Genomic DNA, 19,288 nt, shown 5'->3' with positions numbered 1-19,288 from the left:
CTGTGTCGCATCAATACCTCTCTGACATGTGTGCGAGGCATAGCAGAGCAAATTTAATATATATACTATTTTCGGGGGTGAAAACAGTACATCCAGCTTCTCTTCTCCAACAAAATGTTCAATCCATAACTCGTGTTCCCCCTAAGAAAAGTCATAATCCTCAGCGATTGGCTACAGGAAATATGAGGAAGTATAAACATCAGTGAAGCGCAGTACTCTCTGATGACATACTTGTTTCGTTTTCATAATTGAACACTATAGATTAGTGTTTTAACCTGTTGTAGTGTTACTGTTTTGAAGTGAAGGAAATTTAAAAAAAAAATCAAAAAGAAAACGAATCAACTATTTTCGCATGTTACGTCACAAGGTTATTGCAAACCACAGACCATTATTACAGACTATTATGAGACCATCCCCTGATCTAAAACCTACATGAGGTCAAGGAAAAACTCAAAAACTTCAACATGAGGAAAATGAAGAAACCTTGAGAAGTACGTTCCGAATTCCTAGAGGAATTGTTCCCTTGCCCTCACCAAAGAAGTGGAAGGATTATAAGGCGCTACAATGGGAACGTCGACAAAAACAGTCAGATGATTCAGTCAAACTGATTACCCCCTTAACATTCCCAAAGCTTGCAAAGAAGCAAATACGTGTCGTAGACACGTGCGGATGCGGTGTCCGTACCATGTCACTCAAATGCATCGTTTCAAATATCATTCGGAAGGTTAAAGTCTTGGGATTCAAGAAATGCCAACCATTCTTTAGTTTCGATTTTATTTTTCGCTCGCAACTTTACTGTGCATATGACAATAAACACTTGGAATTGATTTGAATTCACTCAACTCATCACAGCAACATCAAGATCGTTCTAAAACAAGATAGCGGGAAAATATAAAGCCGCATAGCTCACCTAAGTTTTCACGTTCAATAATGATACGCAACCATGGTCTTCTTACAACCGTGAGTGTAGTAAATCCAGGAGAGTAAAATATTTACAAATACAGACTAATGAAACATGTTTCTTTATGGCGTACTTTAGCAAGCTTGCTACTCACGGTCATCTTTTTTTGGCCAATTGCAGGGTTTATTTTGGCCCTCTAGCCTATCCGAGGCTCTGAATAACTTCAGCCAATAGCGATCGATTTAATTGATGATTGACACATCTTTTTCGGCCAATTGCAGGGTTTGTTTTGGCCCTCTAGCCTATCCGGGGCTCCGAATAACTTCAGCCAATAGCGATCGATTGAAATGATGATTGACACATTGGTTAGCCAATGAAACGCTGGTATATAAATCCCAGCATACACCGCGGACTACTCCACGTTCGGGAGAAAATCGAGTTGGCGGCTGTTGCGTAAGTTGCGAGACCTTGCGACTTAATATTGAGCCATATATAAGGCGCACTGTATTATTAGACGCATGGTCAGCTTTTGAAAAAAATTAAGACTTTTAGGTACGCCTTATAGTGCGGAAAATACGGTAAGTGGGTAGGTGAAAGAGAACAAGTGTAAGTGGGTAGGTGAAAGAGAACAAGTGTAAGTGGGTAGGTGAAAGAGGAAGTACTAGGATTAAGCCTAAAACCTGACTAAGTGCACAGAACTTGCTTTTGTGAATATGCAATTATCGAGTTAATGTCTTCACCCAAATGCACCAATGCCATCGTCCGTTTGTCTTCCAGCTTGTCCAAACTGTCGCTTCCAGTATGCACTGTCCAAGGGAGGCTGCATGCACTTCTGCTGCTCCCAGTGCCGTTACCAGTTCTGCAGTGGTTGCAACAACCCTTTCCATACTGTAAGTTTTTCAACTCTTCATCATTCAAAATGGTTTATATTTTAACTCCACTCAATCAGTTCAAATTAGTGACGTACGGTGAGGTTCCTGTTTAGTGAGGCACAGTCCAATTTACGAAAAATGCACCTACATCTTATTTATAAATTGATTGGTAGAGCCGTAAAGCAATATATAAACTGTAACATAGGAAAACAAATTATTGTCTTACCTTAACTTATACTTTAAGTCTAGGCACTGCTCCTCTTGAATAAAAGCCCCAAGAGATCACCAAACCTTCATTATGAAAAAGGTCAATGTAATGCAGTCCTTGTCCTTTATTTTCTGCCACGCCTTCTGTTAGGTCTATTACCTTACATCTCTGAATAAAACACAAAACATAGAGACAAGCGACACCAATTTTCTCATGGGGCGGGGGGATTTTGTAGAGGTTTATTGTTCTATATTCTTTATCAATTATCCATTATCCGTTATCGGTCAAGTCATAATACACTGCAAAGCCAAGAGGCCGAGACACTTGCTCCCAGCCAAGAGGCTGAGTCAAGGTCCTAGCCACAGGGCCAAGCAGCGATCAGTGCATTCATAGATGGTACACAAATCCAGAACCACAGTACACAAACCCAGAAGCACAGCTTATACTATTCAATCCTAGAACTATAATCCAATTTTCTTATGAGGAGATGCTTCACAGTGAAAGCTTGATTCACATCTGACTAGAGCTGCAACAGCTCCCCTATTTTATAGCAAACAGCTGAGTCACAGAGTTGATGGGGAGGAGAGTTAAACAAAGTCAGAAGCCACCATACGAAGAAATATCAAACAGACCATCGTAAAATAAGAAACATCAAACAGACCACCGTAAAACAACAAACAAGAAGATCAGAGAAAAATAAACATGACAATGCAGCAGCTTCTCTTCTCAGGCAAATGGTTGAGTGGTTCACAAGGTGATGAATCTGTTTAAAGCAAGAAAACATTTTACTCAACTGTTGGAACCCTATATAATTAAGACAATTTTAATTCCAGTTTTAATTCTAATATTGTAGAAAATTAATAATACATTTGTTTACAATTATCCCATCAACTTCCTAGGAAGAAGAAAACCTCTCGCGCACCTCCGGCCCCACGAAACTAAAAATCGTTTGTCAATAAAAGTGATTTAAGTTCCTTAATCCTTATTAATGTGTCAGAGAATAAACAGGAAATATGGACCAATTTAAGAAAGATATTTGCTTTATTAACAGTAACAGAAAATACTAATTAATAATAATAATTCAATTTATTAAATTTTATTTTCACTGACTGTATCAGAGGGGCTGCAACCGGTCCTGTCGCAGCAGAGAGTGCGCCAAATGACCTATTTACAACACCTGGTATTCCCAGGGAGTCTCCCATATTTGTATTAACCAGGGCCAACCCTGCTTAGCTTCCCGAAATCAAGCGCTCTAATGGTGAAATTCAAAAGTAAAATACAAATCCTTAAACCATGAACATTTTTTGAGGCCAGAGAAATGCATGCCTCACTCCGTATCTGCAGATGCCCAGGACAGTATTGCGTTACATACAAATTGTATGAAGTCAAGTCAAGATATGAGGGAGCAAGTCCATGGATGATTTTGTATAATACCAACAGAACCTTAAAAACATATCTTAAGCTAACAGGGAGCCAATTCAGGTTAGCTAAAATCGGGGTCATGTGAAACTTTCTTGTCTTTGTTAAAAGCCTCGCTGCAGAATTTTGTACCAGCTGAAGGCTCTTGATTTTAGACTTCGGGAGACCGGAGAGTAGTGCATTACAGTAATCGAGACGGGAGGTAACAAACGCATGAATTATAATCTCCGCATTTGACTGGGACAGCATAGGACGAATTTTAGCAATGTCGTAAAGATGGAAGAAGCCTGTCACTCTGGTTGATATTACATTTATGTTCAGAGCAGTTTTTGTGAACAAGTCACGGCATTTAGATGGACCAATCACTAACATTTCGGTCTTTTCAAAGTTAAGGCGCAAGAAGTTGAGTGACATCCATTCTTTTATCTCAGTGAGGCAGGCCTCCAAATTCCCACAGTTTAGTGTGGCAGATTCCTCCATCGGAAGATATAGTTGAGTGTCATCTGCGTAGCAATGGAAACTGATATACTAGCAAATTATATCTCCTCATGGAAGCATGTAAATGCTGAAAAGAAGGGGGCCAATTACCTAACCCTGCGGAACACCACAGGTAACACTAAAGGGCTCAGATGTCATTTCACCATATTTAACACAGTGCGTCCTATCTAAGAGGTAGGTTCTGAACCATAAAAGGACGGTTCCTGAGAGACCAATCAGTTTTTCCAACCGTTCTAGTAGGATATCATGGTCCACAGTGTCAAAGGCAGCACTAAGATCCAGCAGCAACTTCAGCGATTTTGAAAAAGAAGATCCAAAAATTGTGAAGTTTAAAAATAACTTTAACATTCAACAAATCAAGCCATTTAATATATTTTAAATTTTATACTTTCTCCCCTGACCGCACATCACTGATTGAAATATTCCTTTGACGTCTTTTGCTGCCTAAAGCATTAATTGTGTCGACAGTGTGACAAATAATAAACATTGAGTCTTACATTTTCTCTCCTTTCATACGATTTGATACAACCCCGTTTTTTTGTGTGCGCTAGACTTGCGCCGTGGATGAGTGTACCGTGTCCGGCTTGCATGCCCATCATCCAAGGGACTGTCTCTTTTATTTGAGAGACTGGGAACCATGCAGACTTCAGGCTTTGTTGGAGGTATCTGACGTCTCATATTTTCTTGAGGTTTTTGATTTGGATAAGAACTTGCCTGCCAACATTCCTCTGATTGCTAGAACAATATATGAAGTGTTTAAATCAGGGGTCTCAAACTCAATCTACCTAAGGGGAACCAGAGCTAGGGTCTTGGTGGGTTTGGGTTTTCCACAAAATAGTTAAAAAAAGGGGTAGGGCGAATGGAGAGTGGTGAAAGTAAGAAAAGGATTATTTAAAATACAGTCCAAATGCCAACCCAATTCCCCAAAAAGATGAAAAAAGAAATGTTGATTCAAGCGCATCTAAGAAAGTCACGTACTTGCACAGCAACACAAGTAGCCTGACAGACACTGCAATGATGATTTTAGCCAGAAGATTGCGTCAGCAAGTTGAAGTTACGCACACCACCTGTCAAGAACCAGAACCCAATCAGGACCCAAACGCGTGACGTTACTCATACCAGCCTTTTATTTTACGGGAAATGGGGAGTCATGCACGTTAGGCAGCAGTCTGGCGTGAAAGGATAGGAAGCCAGAGGCCGACGAGATCGATACCAATTGCCCGAGTTGATATCAGATGGGGTCGATACTGGACACGACGGGACAGACAGGATAGATAATGAAAGAGGATATCGAAAATAAACAGGACAAACTAGACGGAAACGAAAACTGGAGAAAACGATAAACAGGACAAGAATAGACGGAAACAAAACTGGAAACCGAATTTAAACTGAACAAAATAAACGGGAACAATACCGGACAGGAAATACCAACAGGAACAGGACCGAGTCGAAACCCACGTCTTGCGGGGCAGAAGTTCGTTGACGGACTTACAAAAGGAGAGTGACAGGACTGTGTTTAAATAGCAGGGAAGCCAATCTGTCAACGAACCGCAGCTGGTGCCACACAGGCGAGGCCAATTGGGCACCATGGCAACCGTGACACCACCTTTAAATACTCTTTAGTTTGATCATTTTTTTTAATTTCACATAGATTGAACATCACCTAGGGGGATATGACATAATTGTCTGCCATCTTGCTGCTATGAGTACCCCGAAAAAAATAGGTGGAAGGCTAGGCAAAAAAATTGAAGAAAAATGGTGCTGTATGATCACTATGAGACTCCAAAGTTTTCATTCTTACTTGTGATTTTTAGCACTTGTTTTCGGTTGCACGGCAGAATACTGCAACATTTAGTAGTCAAATCATACACTCTGTTCCTTTTTCTCCTGAGGGCTGCAAATCGTCCCGGGGTCACGAGTTGGAGACCCCTGGTTTCTATAGTTACTCTGTGTTACTTTATTACAAAGAATTCTCTTTTAAATGACAGAACAACGGAGTCACGTACAATACTGAGCCCCCTCCTGGGACACAGACAGGTGGGTGATTCTTAAAGCATATATATATTGGAAATGCAATCATTACAAATGAGAGGCGGTGATATATAATTAGGCAGCACGGCGGCGTAGTGGTTAGCGCGTGTGCGGCACAGTTTTGAAGTCATGAGATCGAACCTCCTGTGTGGAGTTTGCATGTTCTCCCCGTGCTTGCGTGGGTTTCCTCCGGGCACTCCGGTTTCCTCCCACATTCCGAAAACATGCATTTCAGGTGAATTGGCCGGTCCAAATTGTCCCTAGGTGTGAATGAGCGAGGGAGTTGTCTGTCCCTGTGTGTCCTGGCACCAGTTGTCCCCTGCCCACAGCCCGAAGATAGCTGGGATGGGCTCCAGCACCCCCGCGACCCTAATGAGGATAAGCGGTGCAGATAATGGATGGATGGATGATATATAATTAGAAAGTCATTCTGGGATTCAGACCCTACATCGATTCAGGAAAAAAACATCCATGGGTCTTATTCGGATGCAAGGAAAACCTTAAAAAGATTGTTTGTCTTGACATTGACAGTCTGTAACTCTGTATATAAATAGAGGTTTCCAATCCGTGTGCCAGAGAAAATTCACATATTTCTTGATACAGCTGTTTTTCTATTGTTTTTTTTTTTTTTTTTACTCTGATCTGCCACTATGTCCCGGTCCGAAGCCTACGATCTGAGAGTGCTGGTCTTCTGATGATCCCGAGAGCAAAGAAGTCTTCTGCTGGTTCGAGAGCGTTCTCCATCCGGGCACCGGTGCTGTGGAATGCTCTTCCCCCTGAGATTCGATCTGCAACCTCAGTGGAAATGTTTAAATCTAAACTTAAAACTCACTTCTACTCCATTGCATACGAATAACCTACTCCTCTTGTCGGTTGAAAATAGTTTGTGTAATATAGTGTAACAATCTGTGAAGCCCTTTGAGACTCTTCGTGATTTAGGGCTATACAAATAAAAATGACTTGACTTGACTTGACTAATCCCCTAAATCTCATCTCATCTCATTAGCTGCACCGCTGATCCTCAGTAGGGTCGCGGGGGTGCTGGAGCCCATCCCAGCAATCATCAGGCAGTGGGCAGGGGACACCCTGAACTGGTTACCAGCCAATCGCAGGGCACACAGGGACAGACAACTCTCTCGCTCATTCACACCTAGGGACAATTTGGACCGGCCAATCCACCTGAAATGCATGTCTTTGGAATGTGGGAGGAAACCGGAGTGCCCAGAGGAAACCCACGCAAGCACGGGGAGAACATACAAACTCCGCACGGGAAGTCCGGTAGCTGGATTTGAACCCACACAGGAGGTTCCCATGACCTTAGAACTGTGCCGCACACGCGCTAACCACTGCGCCGCCGTGCTGCACGCATCCCCTAAATCAATACGTTTTATTCACAAGAGTACTTTATTCTGTTTTTATTCTACTCAATCGAATTATGTCAGTTGAATGTAGCAGTGTCTGAAACTCATGACAAAAAGTTAGAGGACCCCAGGGCAGGCAACTTTTCAGAGTTGTCAACAATAAGATGACTAATCGCAAAAAAAAAAGGTTGTTGCAAAGTATTATGGATTGATAATCAGAATATATAAAAGAACAACACTTTAAAATTAAGTTTATTCTAAATCTACTTATAACATTCATTGCATGTATGTGACATCGCTGTTTTCCATCAGTATGTACCTGTGTTTCCTCATCTTCATTCATGCAATGTTTGCGTTGCCTCGTCTGCTACAAGCCACGTGAACTCTTCCACGATGCTTTTTAATGTATGTTTACGTTTTGGAGCGTCATATTTTTTGTTCGCTTCTTTTGAATATTTCTTCTGGGGCTGAGGTTTTGGCTTGATTCCTAACCACTTCTCCATTTTTCTTGTGTTCTCTGTGCGCCTACTTTGGAAAATGATATACAAATGCGCGATCTTCTAAGGCTCGGGAAAGTCCGGAAGCACAAAGTTATTCGATGCAGGCTACTGATCGGCTGCTGAGTATGCAAATTGCTGAACGAACAGAAATTCCGAAATGTCCAAACCGAACGAAGATTTAGAAATCGGAATAAAGCAAATGTTTGATTTGAAAAAATTATCTTTTGCTTACTTTTTTTTATTTTTTTTAAAGTTGTCGGCCACCCGGGCGGAGACGTTTTGTAAGTCGTACGCCCGACATAAAAGATCCACACCCTGGGCGTCCGGGCAGACGTTATTTGAGACACTGCTATACTGCACAACTCATAGTTAGGGCATACAAGTGGGGGAGCTTGATGCTCAAGCTCCCACGTCTTGTCATTTGAAATGCTCAGTGCATTGCTTTTTTTTTTTAATTTTTCCTCAATTTCTTCAAGATCTTTGTGGCGTAATTGAGCAAAAGGATGACGGCGGCCAGCAGCCTGACTCAGCTTGTGGAGGGCAAACCATAACTGGACACGCTGGACTCTGCGAGTAAGAAACCTGATTTTATTGGCGGAAACACTATTGAAAGACAAAGCTAGCTCATCTGATTTGATATGCTAATGATACACTGGAGTAGACTCCCGGGATACGGCATTCCCGCGTGACACCATACAGAATTTTCCCCACTATACGACATCAACAATGATTCTTTTTGCGGGACCAAAAACATAAAAAGGTTTACAGTGTTCTTCATGAAAAGCTATATCTCCAAGATGCCTGTCTGCTATTGATTGTCGTGATATAGAATGCTGGTCTGCCATTGGTTTGCGTCACGGCGTCATGAAAATACAGAAATACTATTGGCTGAATTACTTCCCACATTTTTCTCAGGGTAGATTTAGGCGTTTCCAAAAGTGCCAATTTGGAGACGATCAGTTTACAACACTCAAATATTTGACAAAAGTGTGTTGTACCTTGGCCAACTTTTTAGACATTGTGAAAGAGTTGTAAATGTTTGACTTATCTTTCCGTGTCTCTATCACTATTATGCACTCGCAACGTAAAACGAATCACGAGTGGCATTTATTTTTACATAGTGGAATCTCTACCTAACTTTTTTTTTGGTCTAGTTTGAATACACTCCGTACATCTGCGTAAGGTTTTTTTCTAGCATTTCATTGGCTAACCAATGTGTCAATCACCATTTTCGGAGATTAAGGAGGCGATGTCTGTTTTATCAATGGAAGGCCCTTTAGGCTAATGCGGGCTGTTGCAATTGGCAGAGAGTGATCTCAATCAAAAAGGCCAAGTCTGTTTATTTGTAAACAGGATTTAGGGGCGAAACAGACGGATTTTGACAAGGAACGTCCAACAATGCAGAAATGCTTTTAGGCTGATTTTTTTTATCTGTTGGTATTAAGTGACGGCTACAAGGGGACATTGTTTGCGTATTTGTTTTAATAAAATTATTAAGATGTTTTATAATGAGTACATTTTAAAATGTTCATCACATCTAGATTCCCAAGAATTGAAGCTTTCTACTGATATGTAGCATGACAAATGTCACTGAATGGTGACATGTACCGTAAATTCCGGACTATAGAGCGCACCTGATTATAAGCCGCACCCACCACATTTTTAGAGGATAACTGCTTTTGTACTTACACAAGCCGCACCTGTATATAAGCCGCATGCGCCCACATTAAAACATGTAACACAATCACAAAATTAACCCAAACCTGACTTTGAGTCCCGCGATTGTAACTGAATATAAAGTACACAGTCTAAAAACCACAGCCGGCAAAATAAACGGAAAATGATACCAGTACTTAAGGTTTGACTGGGTGAGGTTTGAGTCCGGGTCCCGTTGAAAATAATCCAAGGGAAAAAAATGTATATTTCCAAAGGTAAGGGTGGGAAAAATATACATCCACTATTGTCCGCTGCGTCCACAAACACGTCTCACCTTTACTCCACTTCCCGTCAGCCCCCGTTGTTTTCGCCCCTTCTTTTTGATTCGCCCGTGGAAAACATATCAGAAGTCTCTAAAATAAATACATTACAAAAATATACAGTTGCAAATACATACTATACATGGTTACACATATTTACAAAGAAAGAGGGTACGCCGAGAGAGTTTTCAAAGCTTTAATAATAATATTATTGCTTTCATCCCAAACCGTGCGTGTGAAGGGTAGCAAAACGCTACTACCAACACGCTCGCAACACAGTAAACGGGTCTGTTAAACAAAATATACCGTACATGTAGAAATCAGGGTAAACCGTTCTCATCTACCTCCTTATACCAGCTCAGTAGCCTAGATGGTAAGGCGCCCGCTTTGAGACTGGGAGGTCGGTGGTTCGCGCCCCGGCCGAGTCATTCCTAAGACTTAAAAAGTGGTCGGCGGCGCCCTCTGTTGGCTGCGGCTGCATCGGCTCGCTACAACGGGTCAGGTGCAATCGACATTTCGTTCTGTGTACATTGTTACACAGAATGACAATACAAGGAAATTATTATTATTATTATTATTATTATTATAATTGGCGTCATCAAAGTTGTCTTCCCCAGTAGGGGAAAGAGACTTTGTCATATAGACGTCGTCCCACGCTCCCTATTCAAAAACACGCTAGCAACACGCTCTCAAAGTAAAGTTTACGTGCAGTAGCTCTGTTTCCTTCTTTATCGGACTGCTCGATGGCTTTTAGCTTGAAAGCTGCGTCATGTGCCTTTTTTTTTTGCAATTTGCACGATGAGGATACGTCTACGCTAATTTAATTTGTGCACAAGCTAAGAAGTTGCAGTCTTCCTCGGCGCATATATTCCAGCGGTCTAAATCTTACCTTTTGTACTCGAGCGCCGCTGGCGGCCGTTAGAAAAATGACATAAATTGGCCGCATCACTGAATAAGCCGCAGGGTTGAAAGTTTGGGAAAAAAGTAGCGGCTTATAGTCCGGAATTTACTGTTATTTCTGTTCTTTTCTTGTGTTCTAAAATCCAGGAAGCATTACAGAGAGTACCTGGTCAGCTTGATCAACAGCTACTCCATCGACCCGGCCCGACTCTACAGCTCCAATGAGCTGCTGCTGGCCTGCAGGAGGTACAAAGTCGACGACGGCCGCAGAGACGGAGAGGAAGGCTTCAACTACTACAACAGAATGCTGGAGGTGAGCGTACTGCTTCATCAAGGAGAGACCACATCCCACTAGCGTCCACCCACCTCATTCTCTATTTACCTGCAGAAACTGATGGGCGAAGTACCACTGGGTGACAAAGTTCCGCGAAAGAAATAGCAAGTGACCAACTCCACCGCTCATGTCGAGATGATTCGAATGTAGCCTGCCTGAACGACTCGTGGTTCGTTCGGATCTAATGAAGCACATGAGAAATGTGTATAATTTGGACACAAAATGACTGAATTAAAAAAAAAAAACCTACCAAAAACGTATTTGTGATTCCACTGCAGTTTGTCGTGTAATATGTATATGTACCGTATTTTCCGCACTATAAGGCGCACCGGGTTATAGGGCGCACCCCGAAAAAATAGTTTTTGGTCCTATTTTTGACATACATAAGACGCACCGGATTATAAGGCGATACAATGGGAACGTGGACAAAACAGTCAGATAGTTCAGTCCAACTTATTACCCCCTTAACATTCCCAAAGCTTGCAAAGAAGCAAATACGTGTCTCAGACATGTACGGAAACCGTGTCCGTACGATGTCACTCAAATGCATTGTTCCATCATTCGGAAGGTTAAAGTCTTGGGATTCAAGAAATGCCAACCATTCCTTAGTTTCTATTTTCTTTTTCGCTCGCAACTTCACTGTATATATGACAATAATCACTTGGAATTGAGTTTAATTTAAAAATAGACACTCCATTCCATCCATTATCTGCACCGCTTATCACAGAAACATCGAGTTCAGTCTGAAACAAGATACAGGGATAATATATATAGCCGTAGTAGCTCACCGAAGTCGTTGTGTTCATAATAATGTGCAGTCGTGGTCCTCTTATATCCGTGAGTGTAGTAAATCCAGGAGAGTAAAATATTTACAAATACAAAATAGTAAAAAAATGCTTTCTGTATGTGTCAGCCACGTGCTATACACATTCATCTTTTTCGGCCAATTGCAGGCTTTGTTTTGCCAGCCTGTAAATGATAAAAAGGATCCGCCTCTTGACCTCCGAATAACTTTAGCCAATAGTGATCGATTCAACTGATGATTGACACGTCTTTTTTGGCCAATTGCAGGCTTTGTTTTGCCGTTCAAGCCAATGCCAGCCTGTAAATGATAAAAAGGATCCTCCCATTGACCTCCGAATGACTTTAGCCAATAGTGATCCATTCAAATGATGATTGACACATTGGTTAGCCAATGAAACGCCGGTAAATAAATCCCAGCATACACCGCGGACTACTTGGCGTTCGGGGGAAAATCTAGTCGGCGGCTGCAAGTTAGTTGCGACTTAATATTGATCCATAAATAAGGCGCACTGTATTATAAGGCGCATGGTCAGCTTTTGAAAAAAATAAAGGCTTTTAGGTGCGCCTTATAGTGCGGAAAATACGGTATATATAAATATAGCCAGCCAGCTTTAATTTATACTTATGTGGTATTTGAACAATCCCTTCGGTTATTGATTCCTGTGTTTTTATTTCTTTATTTTATTCATGTATTATTTTTTTTTAGGAAAAATTCCTTTTGCAACATTAAAAATGACAATGGCCTTCAGTAATAATACTTGATGAGTCTTTAGAACTTTCTGTAAAAAATGGCTTCAAGATTATCTTTTGAGGTGTTTGTTTTATTCTTAACTTTAATGATTTGATTTTTTTTAATTTAAGAAACCGTTTCCTTTAACAGAAACATGAACTACTTCCCTTTATTACTGATTCTTGATTCACAGTTCACGGATCTCTTAACCGCACGGGTTTTCGGGGCGCAATGAGGTTGCAACTCTGGACAGCCATCTCCACTGTTCACGATCCCTGGCCTGCGCTTGGGTCCTGACAAAGGTGATGTAAAAAATATTAAAAAGGGGCAATAATTCAATGATGAATGTCTCGGATCAGATACAATCCTCGGGAATTAAAAAGATACATATTTAGTGACTGCTTTGTATCCGCATTTTTTCTTCTGGTCATTTTTTTTTTCTTTTTTGCGTTTATCGAACATTAACATTAATTACAGTAGATTTACACAAGTATTTAGCTTTATTCTTATACATAATTTACGAAAAAGGTCTAAATATAAAACGAATTGGATCATATTGAATTTCACATATATAAATAAGTCAGTACTCAACACACACACAAACACACTCCCCTCCGATAGCATTTGCTGTGTGTTGTCGGCTGTAGAAAACAATGCATGATAAAAATCTGCGATGCAGCCAGGATTTACTGCACATTCTGCATAGATCGCTTTCCATTCCTCCAATTGCTTGCATTAATAGATCATTGCTAAAAAGTCAATCATGAGACTGGTTTAATGTCACCACCGCGTTTGCACTAGAGCAGGGGTGTCAAAGTCATTTTAACCCGGGGGCCACACGATAGAACAAACAATCTGTCGGGGGCCGAACTAGTAGATTAAAGAAAAAGAAAAATAGAGATAAAGAAATAAGAGAAAGAAGGAGGGAAAAGGAGATAGGGCAGGGCAATGAAAGAAAAAGAGAGGGAGAGAGAGTGAGAAACAAAAGAGATAAAAAGTCATGAGAGGGGAAAAAGAAAGGGAGAGGAAGAAAGAAATACAAAGAGAAATAGAAAGACAGAGGGAGAGAAAAAAGAAAAAAAGCGCGAAGGGTAGGACGAGAGAAAAGGAAAAAAGGAAGTTAGAGCAAAAGAAGACAAAGAGAGAAAGAAACAAAGATCAACAAAGGAAGAGAAAAAGAGAAACAGAGAGTGAGAGACAGAGACAAAGAGTGGGAGAAAAGGGGTGGAAAAGAGAGGGAGAGGGAAAGAAAAACAAGTACAAAGGGAGAGAAAATGAGAAAAGAAAGCGCGAAGGGTAGGAAGAGAGAAAGAGAAAAGAGAGAAAAGGAACAAAGGAAGTTAGAGCAAAAGAAGTTAAAAAGACACAGAGAGAGAGAGAGACAAAGAGCAACAAAGGAAGAGAAAAAGAGACACAGAGAGTGAAAGAGAGAGTGGGAGAAAAGGGGTGGAAAAGAGAGAGAGAGAAAGAAAGAAATACAAGCACAGTGTCTTTTTCCGAGGCACATGGCTTTGGCAACATCAAGTTGAGATAATTCAACCTGCAGCTTGTTTCTCTCTTGCGCTTCTCTGAGTGTCGTCTCGCGGGCCGGATTCAGTCCCTTAGCGGGCCTGATCTGGCCCGCGGGCCACCTGTGCACTAAAGTATATTTCGTATAAGATCTTACTTTATAGAAAAGTAGCATTTAAAAACAAAATTGTATGCAGAGTAACATTGTTCCCGCTGTGGTGTTGTGAATACCGGCAACCTCACTATGCAGGTTGCTGGTTTTTAATTACATCGTCACAGCGCGACATCCATCATCTCTTGCGCATTTGTCATTGACTCTGGTGATTAAATGTAGCATGTGAAGCGTATTATTACAAAGTGAGCATGCAGGGGGAGTGTTTTCATCAAACAAACATGTGTTTGCAGGATAAAAATGCTCAAAAGATTGATGGCATGGATTAAAATACATCTGGTTTATGAGGTTTGTTTTATTGTTTTATGATTCAGACGGTTTCCTTGTTGTTTTTGACCATTTGTTAATTTAATGGGATTTTTTGTGATTACTGTGAGTTTCCTGCTTCCTGCGTTTGGGTCCATCGAAAATCAGAACATCATCACCCTAATATGAAAGAATCCAGAGGGAAGTGTCCCGGTTGAGAGGAGAGTCCCAGGGCGCTTCGGCTCTATGTCTCGGCTGCGAATAGACTTTCCGGCTGCCAGGAGAGTTAACGGCCCCTTTGGCTCCCTGGCTTGGTTGCTAGGAGGGCCCTGACCGCTTCGGCTCCCCACCCTGGTTGTAAGGAGGGTCCCCTGTGACTGCAGCTCCCCTGTGAGGAGATTCCCAGCTCGAGGAGAGTCCCCGACCGCTTCGGCTCCCTGCCCCTGCGGTCGGGAGGGCCCTGGCCGCTTCGGCTCCTTACGCCAGTTGTAAGAAGAGTGCGCTGTCGCTACGGCTCCCTGCCCCGGCCGTGAGGAGAGTTCCCGGTCCGAAGAGAGTCCCCAACCGCTTTGGCACCCTGTAAGGAGATTCTCGGCTCGAGGAGAGTCCCCAACCGCTTCGGCTCCCTGTGAGGAGATTCTCGGCTCGAGGAGAGTCCCCAACCGCTTCGGCTCCCTGCCCCGGCTGCGAGGGGGGCCCTGACCACTTCGGCTCCCTACCCTGGTTGTAAGGAGAGTCCCCTGTCGCTACGGCTCCCTGCCCCGGCCGTGAGGAGAGTTCCCGGTCCGAAGAGAGTCCCCAACCGCTTCGGCTCCCTGTGAGGAGATTCTCGGCTGGAGGAGAGTCCCCAACCGCTGCGGCTCCCTGTGAGGAGATTCTCGGCTCGAGGAGAGTCCCCAACGGCTTCGGCTCCCTGCCCCGGCTTCGAGGAGGACCCTGACCACTTTGGCTCCCTACCCCGGTTGTGAGGAGAGTCCCCTGTTGCTACGGCTCCCTGCCCCGGCTGTGAGGAGAGTTCCCAGCTCGAGGAGAGTCCCCAACCGCTTCGGCTCCCTGTGAGGAGATTCCCGGCTCGAGGAGAGTCCCCGATTGCTTCGGCTCCCTGCCCCGGCTGCAGGGAGGGCCCTGACCACTTGGCTCCCCACCCCGGTTGTAAGGTGAGTCCGCTGTCGCTACGGCTCCCTGTCCCGGCTGTGAGGAGAGTTCCCAGCTCGAGGCGAGTCTCCAACCACTTCGGCTCCCTGCCCCGGCTGCGAGGGGGGCCCTTACCACTTCTGCTCCCTACCCCGGTTTTGAGGAGAGTCCCCTGTTGCACCGGCTCCCTGCCCTGGCCGTGAGGAGATTCCCGGCTCGAGAACAGTCCCCGGCCACTTCGGTTCCCTGCCCCGGCTGCGAAGAGGGCCCTGACCGCTTCGGCTCCTTACCCCGGTTGTAAGTAGAGTCCCATGTGACTGCAGCTATGAAGAGATTCACGGCTCGAGGAGAGTCCCCTACCGCTTCGGCTCCCTGCCCCGGCTGCGAGGAGGGCCCTGAGCACATCGGCTCCCTACCCCGGTTGTGAGTAGAGTCCCCTGTCACTACGGCTCCCTGCCCCGGCTGTGATGAGAGTTCCCAGCTCGAGGAGAGTCCCCAACCGCTTCGGCTCCCTGTGAGGAGATTCCCAGCTCGAGGAGAGTCCCCAACCGCTTCGGCGCCCTAACCCGGTTGTGAGGAGAGTCCCCTGTCACTACGGCTCCCTACCCCGGCTGTGAGGAGATTCCCGGCTCAAGGAGAGTCCCCAACCGCTTCGGCTCCCTGCCCCGTCTTTTAGGAGGGCCCTGACCACTTCGGCTCCCTACCCCGGTTGTAAGGAGAGTCTTCTGTAGCTACGGCTCCCTGCCCCGACTGTGAGGAGAGTTCCCGCATTGAAAAGAGTCCCCCAACCGCTTCGGCTCCCTGCCCCGGCTGCGAGGGGTGCCCTTACCACTTCTGCTCCCTACCCCGGTTTTGAGGAGAGTCCCCTGTGGCACCGGCTCTCTGCACTGGCCGTGAGGAGAGTTCCCGGTTCGAGGAGAGTCCCCGACCGCTTCAGCTCCCTGCCCCGGCTGTGAGGAGGGCCCTGACCACTTCTGCTCCCTACCCCTGTTGTGAGGAGAGTCCCTTGTTGCACTGGCTCCCTGCCGTGGCCGTGAGGAGAGTTCCCGGTTCGAGGAGAGTCTCCGACCGCCTCAGCTCCCTGCCCCGGCTGTGAGGAGGGCCCTCACCACTTCGGCTCCCTGCCCCCGTTGTAAGGAGAGTCCCGTGACGCTACGGCTCCCTGCCCCGACTGTGAGTAGAGTTCCCCGCTCGAAAAGAGTCCCCAACCGCTTCGGCTCCCTGTCCCGGCTGCGAGGAGACCCCTGGCCGCTTCGGCTCTCTGTTCCAGCAAGGTCCTTCACCCGTTATTGTATTTTCTTTTTTCTTTTGGGCTTTTTAGCATCCGGCCCTTGAAGGGGAGGGTATGTTAGGGTCTGGGGTGCCTCCTTCCACTGAAGGACGCCTAATTAATTTGTAATCGGGATCGGTGAGTTCAATCACCTCACCCCTTAATCAGCCTCACTCTTCAAAAGAACTATTTGGGAAAGCATTGAGTGTTTTGTTTGTTTAATGATTGAAGGATTTTATACGATTGAATACAAGTTACATTTATTGAGTGCAATGAAGATTTTCACCGAGTAGGCTGAAGTTCAATGACAGGTCACGCTGATCCGAATGCGGAACGTTTTGTCTAGTTCCGCTGATAACAGGACTCTGACGCAGGACGGCAGGCATTGCTCGGAGAAGTTGTTTCGTTTGGTCCAGACAGCGGGACGCTCTTCTCCGAGATGATGGAGCCCACGTGAGGGGCTTCCCTGGCATGCCCATGGGAGGATCCGGCACACCAGCTTGCGGAAAATACGTGGGCCGAGAGAAGAAAGGCAGAAGATTTTAATATTTATTTCCCAACATGATTCAGACAGTTTTATTGTTGTTTTTGACCGTTTTTGGTTACTTTATTGATCATTTTTGCGGTTAAACACAATCATTCTAGTGGTACTGTGAGTTCCCTGCTTCTTTTGTTTGGGTCCAATCGAAAATCTCAACAGAAACAGAAAATATTGTAAAAGTTTGGCACCCATTGATGTTCAGATGAGGTTTAAGATTTCAAAATGGTTTGAAAAATTGAATTATTGGTTGCAGACACGTATTCCACATCTGTTATCATATCACAGTTGTTCTAGTTCAGGGGTGTCAAACTCATTTTAACTCGGGGGCCACACGATAGAACAAACAGTCTGTCGGGGGCCGGACTAGTAGATTAAAGAGAAAGAAAAGGAGATAAAGAAATAAGAGAAAGGAAAAAGGGCGGGACAAAGAAAGAAAAAGAGAGAGAGAGGGAGAGAGCGTGAGAAACAAAAGATAAAAAGTCGTGAGAGAGGGGGAAAAGAAAGGGAGAGGAAGAAAGAAATCCAAAGAGAAATGGAAAGACAGAAGGAGAGAAAGGAGAAAAGAAAGCGCAAAGGGTAGGAAGAGAGAAAGAGAAAAGGAAAAAAGGAAGTTAGAGCAAAGGAGGTTAAAAGACAGAGAGAGAAAGAGAGACACAGAGAGTGAAAGAGACAGAAGTTAGAGCAGAAGAAGACACAAAAGAGAAAGAAACAAAGGAAAGGAAAAGGAAAAAGAAACAGTGAAAGACAAAGAGTGAGGGAAAAGGAAAGAGGGCGGGACAAAGAAAGAAAAAGAGAGAGAGGGAGAGAGCGTGAGAAACAAAAGATAAAAAGTCGTGAGAGGGGAAAAAGAAAGGGAGAGGAAGAAAGAAATCCAAAGAGAAATGGAAAGACAGAAGGAGAGAAAGGAGAAAAGAAAGCGCAAAGGGTAGGAAGAGAGAAAGAGAAAAGGAAAAAAGGAAGTTAGAGCAAAGGAGGTTAAAAGACAGAGAGAGAAAGAGAGACACAGAGAGTGAAAGAGACAGAAGTTAGAGCAGAAGAAGACACAAAAGAGAAAGAAACAAAGGAAAGGAAAAGGAAAAAGAAACAGTGAAAGACAAAGAGTGAGGGAAAAGGAAAGAGGGCGGGACAAAGAAAGAAAAAGAGAGAGAGGGAGAGAGCGTGAGAAACAAAAGATAAAAAGTCGTGAGAGGGGAAAAAGAAAGGGAGAGGAAGAAAGAAATCCAAAGAGAAATGGAAAGACAGAAGGAGAGAAAGGAGAAAAGAAAGCGCAAAGGGTAGGAAGAGAGAAAGAGAAAAGGAAAAAAGGAAGTTTGAGCAAAAGAGGTTAAAAGACACAGAGAGAGAAAGAGAGACAGAGTGAAAGAGAGAGTGGGAGAAAAGGAGTGGAAGAGAAAGAAATAAAAGTACAGTGTCTTTGTATGAGGCACCAGGTTTTGGCAACATCAAGTTGACACATTTCAACTTGCAGCTTGTTTTTCTCTTGCGCTTCTCTGAGTGTTTTCTCGCGGGCCGGATTCAATCCCTAAGCGGGCCTGATCTGGCCCGCGGGCCGCCTGTTTCACACCTGTGTTTCTAGTTGGTTCTGTGTCATCAGTGCACCAATGAGCTTGCGAGTGACGACGTACCGGAAAAAAATTGTTCACTGGCGTGGATTAAAAGGATTGTTTCCTTTTATATCACTTCTAATAAAACGTTTCGGGTGGCGCATAAATAAGAGAACAAGACCTCGTTCCCATATTCCACCGAGGCGATCGTCCAACGGTTTAATAACATACATTATTTATTATCGTTATCCATTATCCCTCGCCCGGGGTAATCTCATTCCGTTTACTCATCTCGACCTTAATATGGCGGCTTCATTAGACCGAGGATGAGATGTGAT

At 44.0% G+C, this 19,288-nt stretch overlaps 1 protein-coding gene across 1 annotated transcript in view; it reads left to right on the top strand.

The window, feature by feature from the left end:
* rnf31 (ring finger protein 31) overlaps window positions 1-12,548 on the top strand; it is a 65,558-nt gene extending 53,010 nt beyond the window's left edge. Inside the window, exons 19-24 of the mRNA XM_088350082.1 lie at window positions 1,679-1,791; window positions 4,450-4,560; window positions 5,887-5,935; window positions 8,267-8,363; window positions 10,814-10,979; window positions 11,055-12,548. Of these exons, the coding sequence (XP_088206208.1) occupies window positions 1,679-1,791; window positions 4,450-4,560; window positions 5,887-5,935; window positions 8,267-8,363; window positions 10,814-10,979; window positions 11,055-11,105 (587 nt within the window). The 3' untranslated portion in view covers window positions 11,106-12,548. The remainder of the gene's footprint in view (window positions 1-1,678; window positions 1,792-4,449; window positions 4,561-5,886; window positions 5,936-8,266; window positions 8,364-10,813; window positions 10,980-11,054) is intronic.
* The last annotated feature ends 6,740 nt before the right edge of the window (window positions 12,549-19,288 follow it).

The sequence above is a fragment of the Urocampus carinirostris genome, chromosome 1 (genome assembly GCF_059441175.1).
Source record: "Urocampus carinirostris isolate Australia breed hairy pipefish chromosome 1, RoL_Ucar_1.0, whole genome shotgun sequence".
In the NCBI taxonomy this organism is placed as follows: domain Eukaryota; kingdom Metazoa; phylum Chordata; class Actinopteri; order Syngnathiformes; family Syngnathidae; genus Urocampus; species Urocampus carinirostris.
This window is presented reverse-complemented; position numbering and strand designations above follow the sequence as displayed.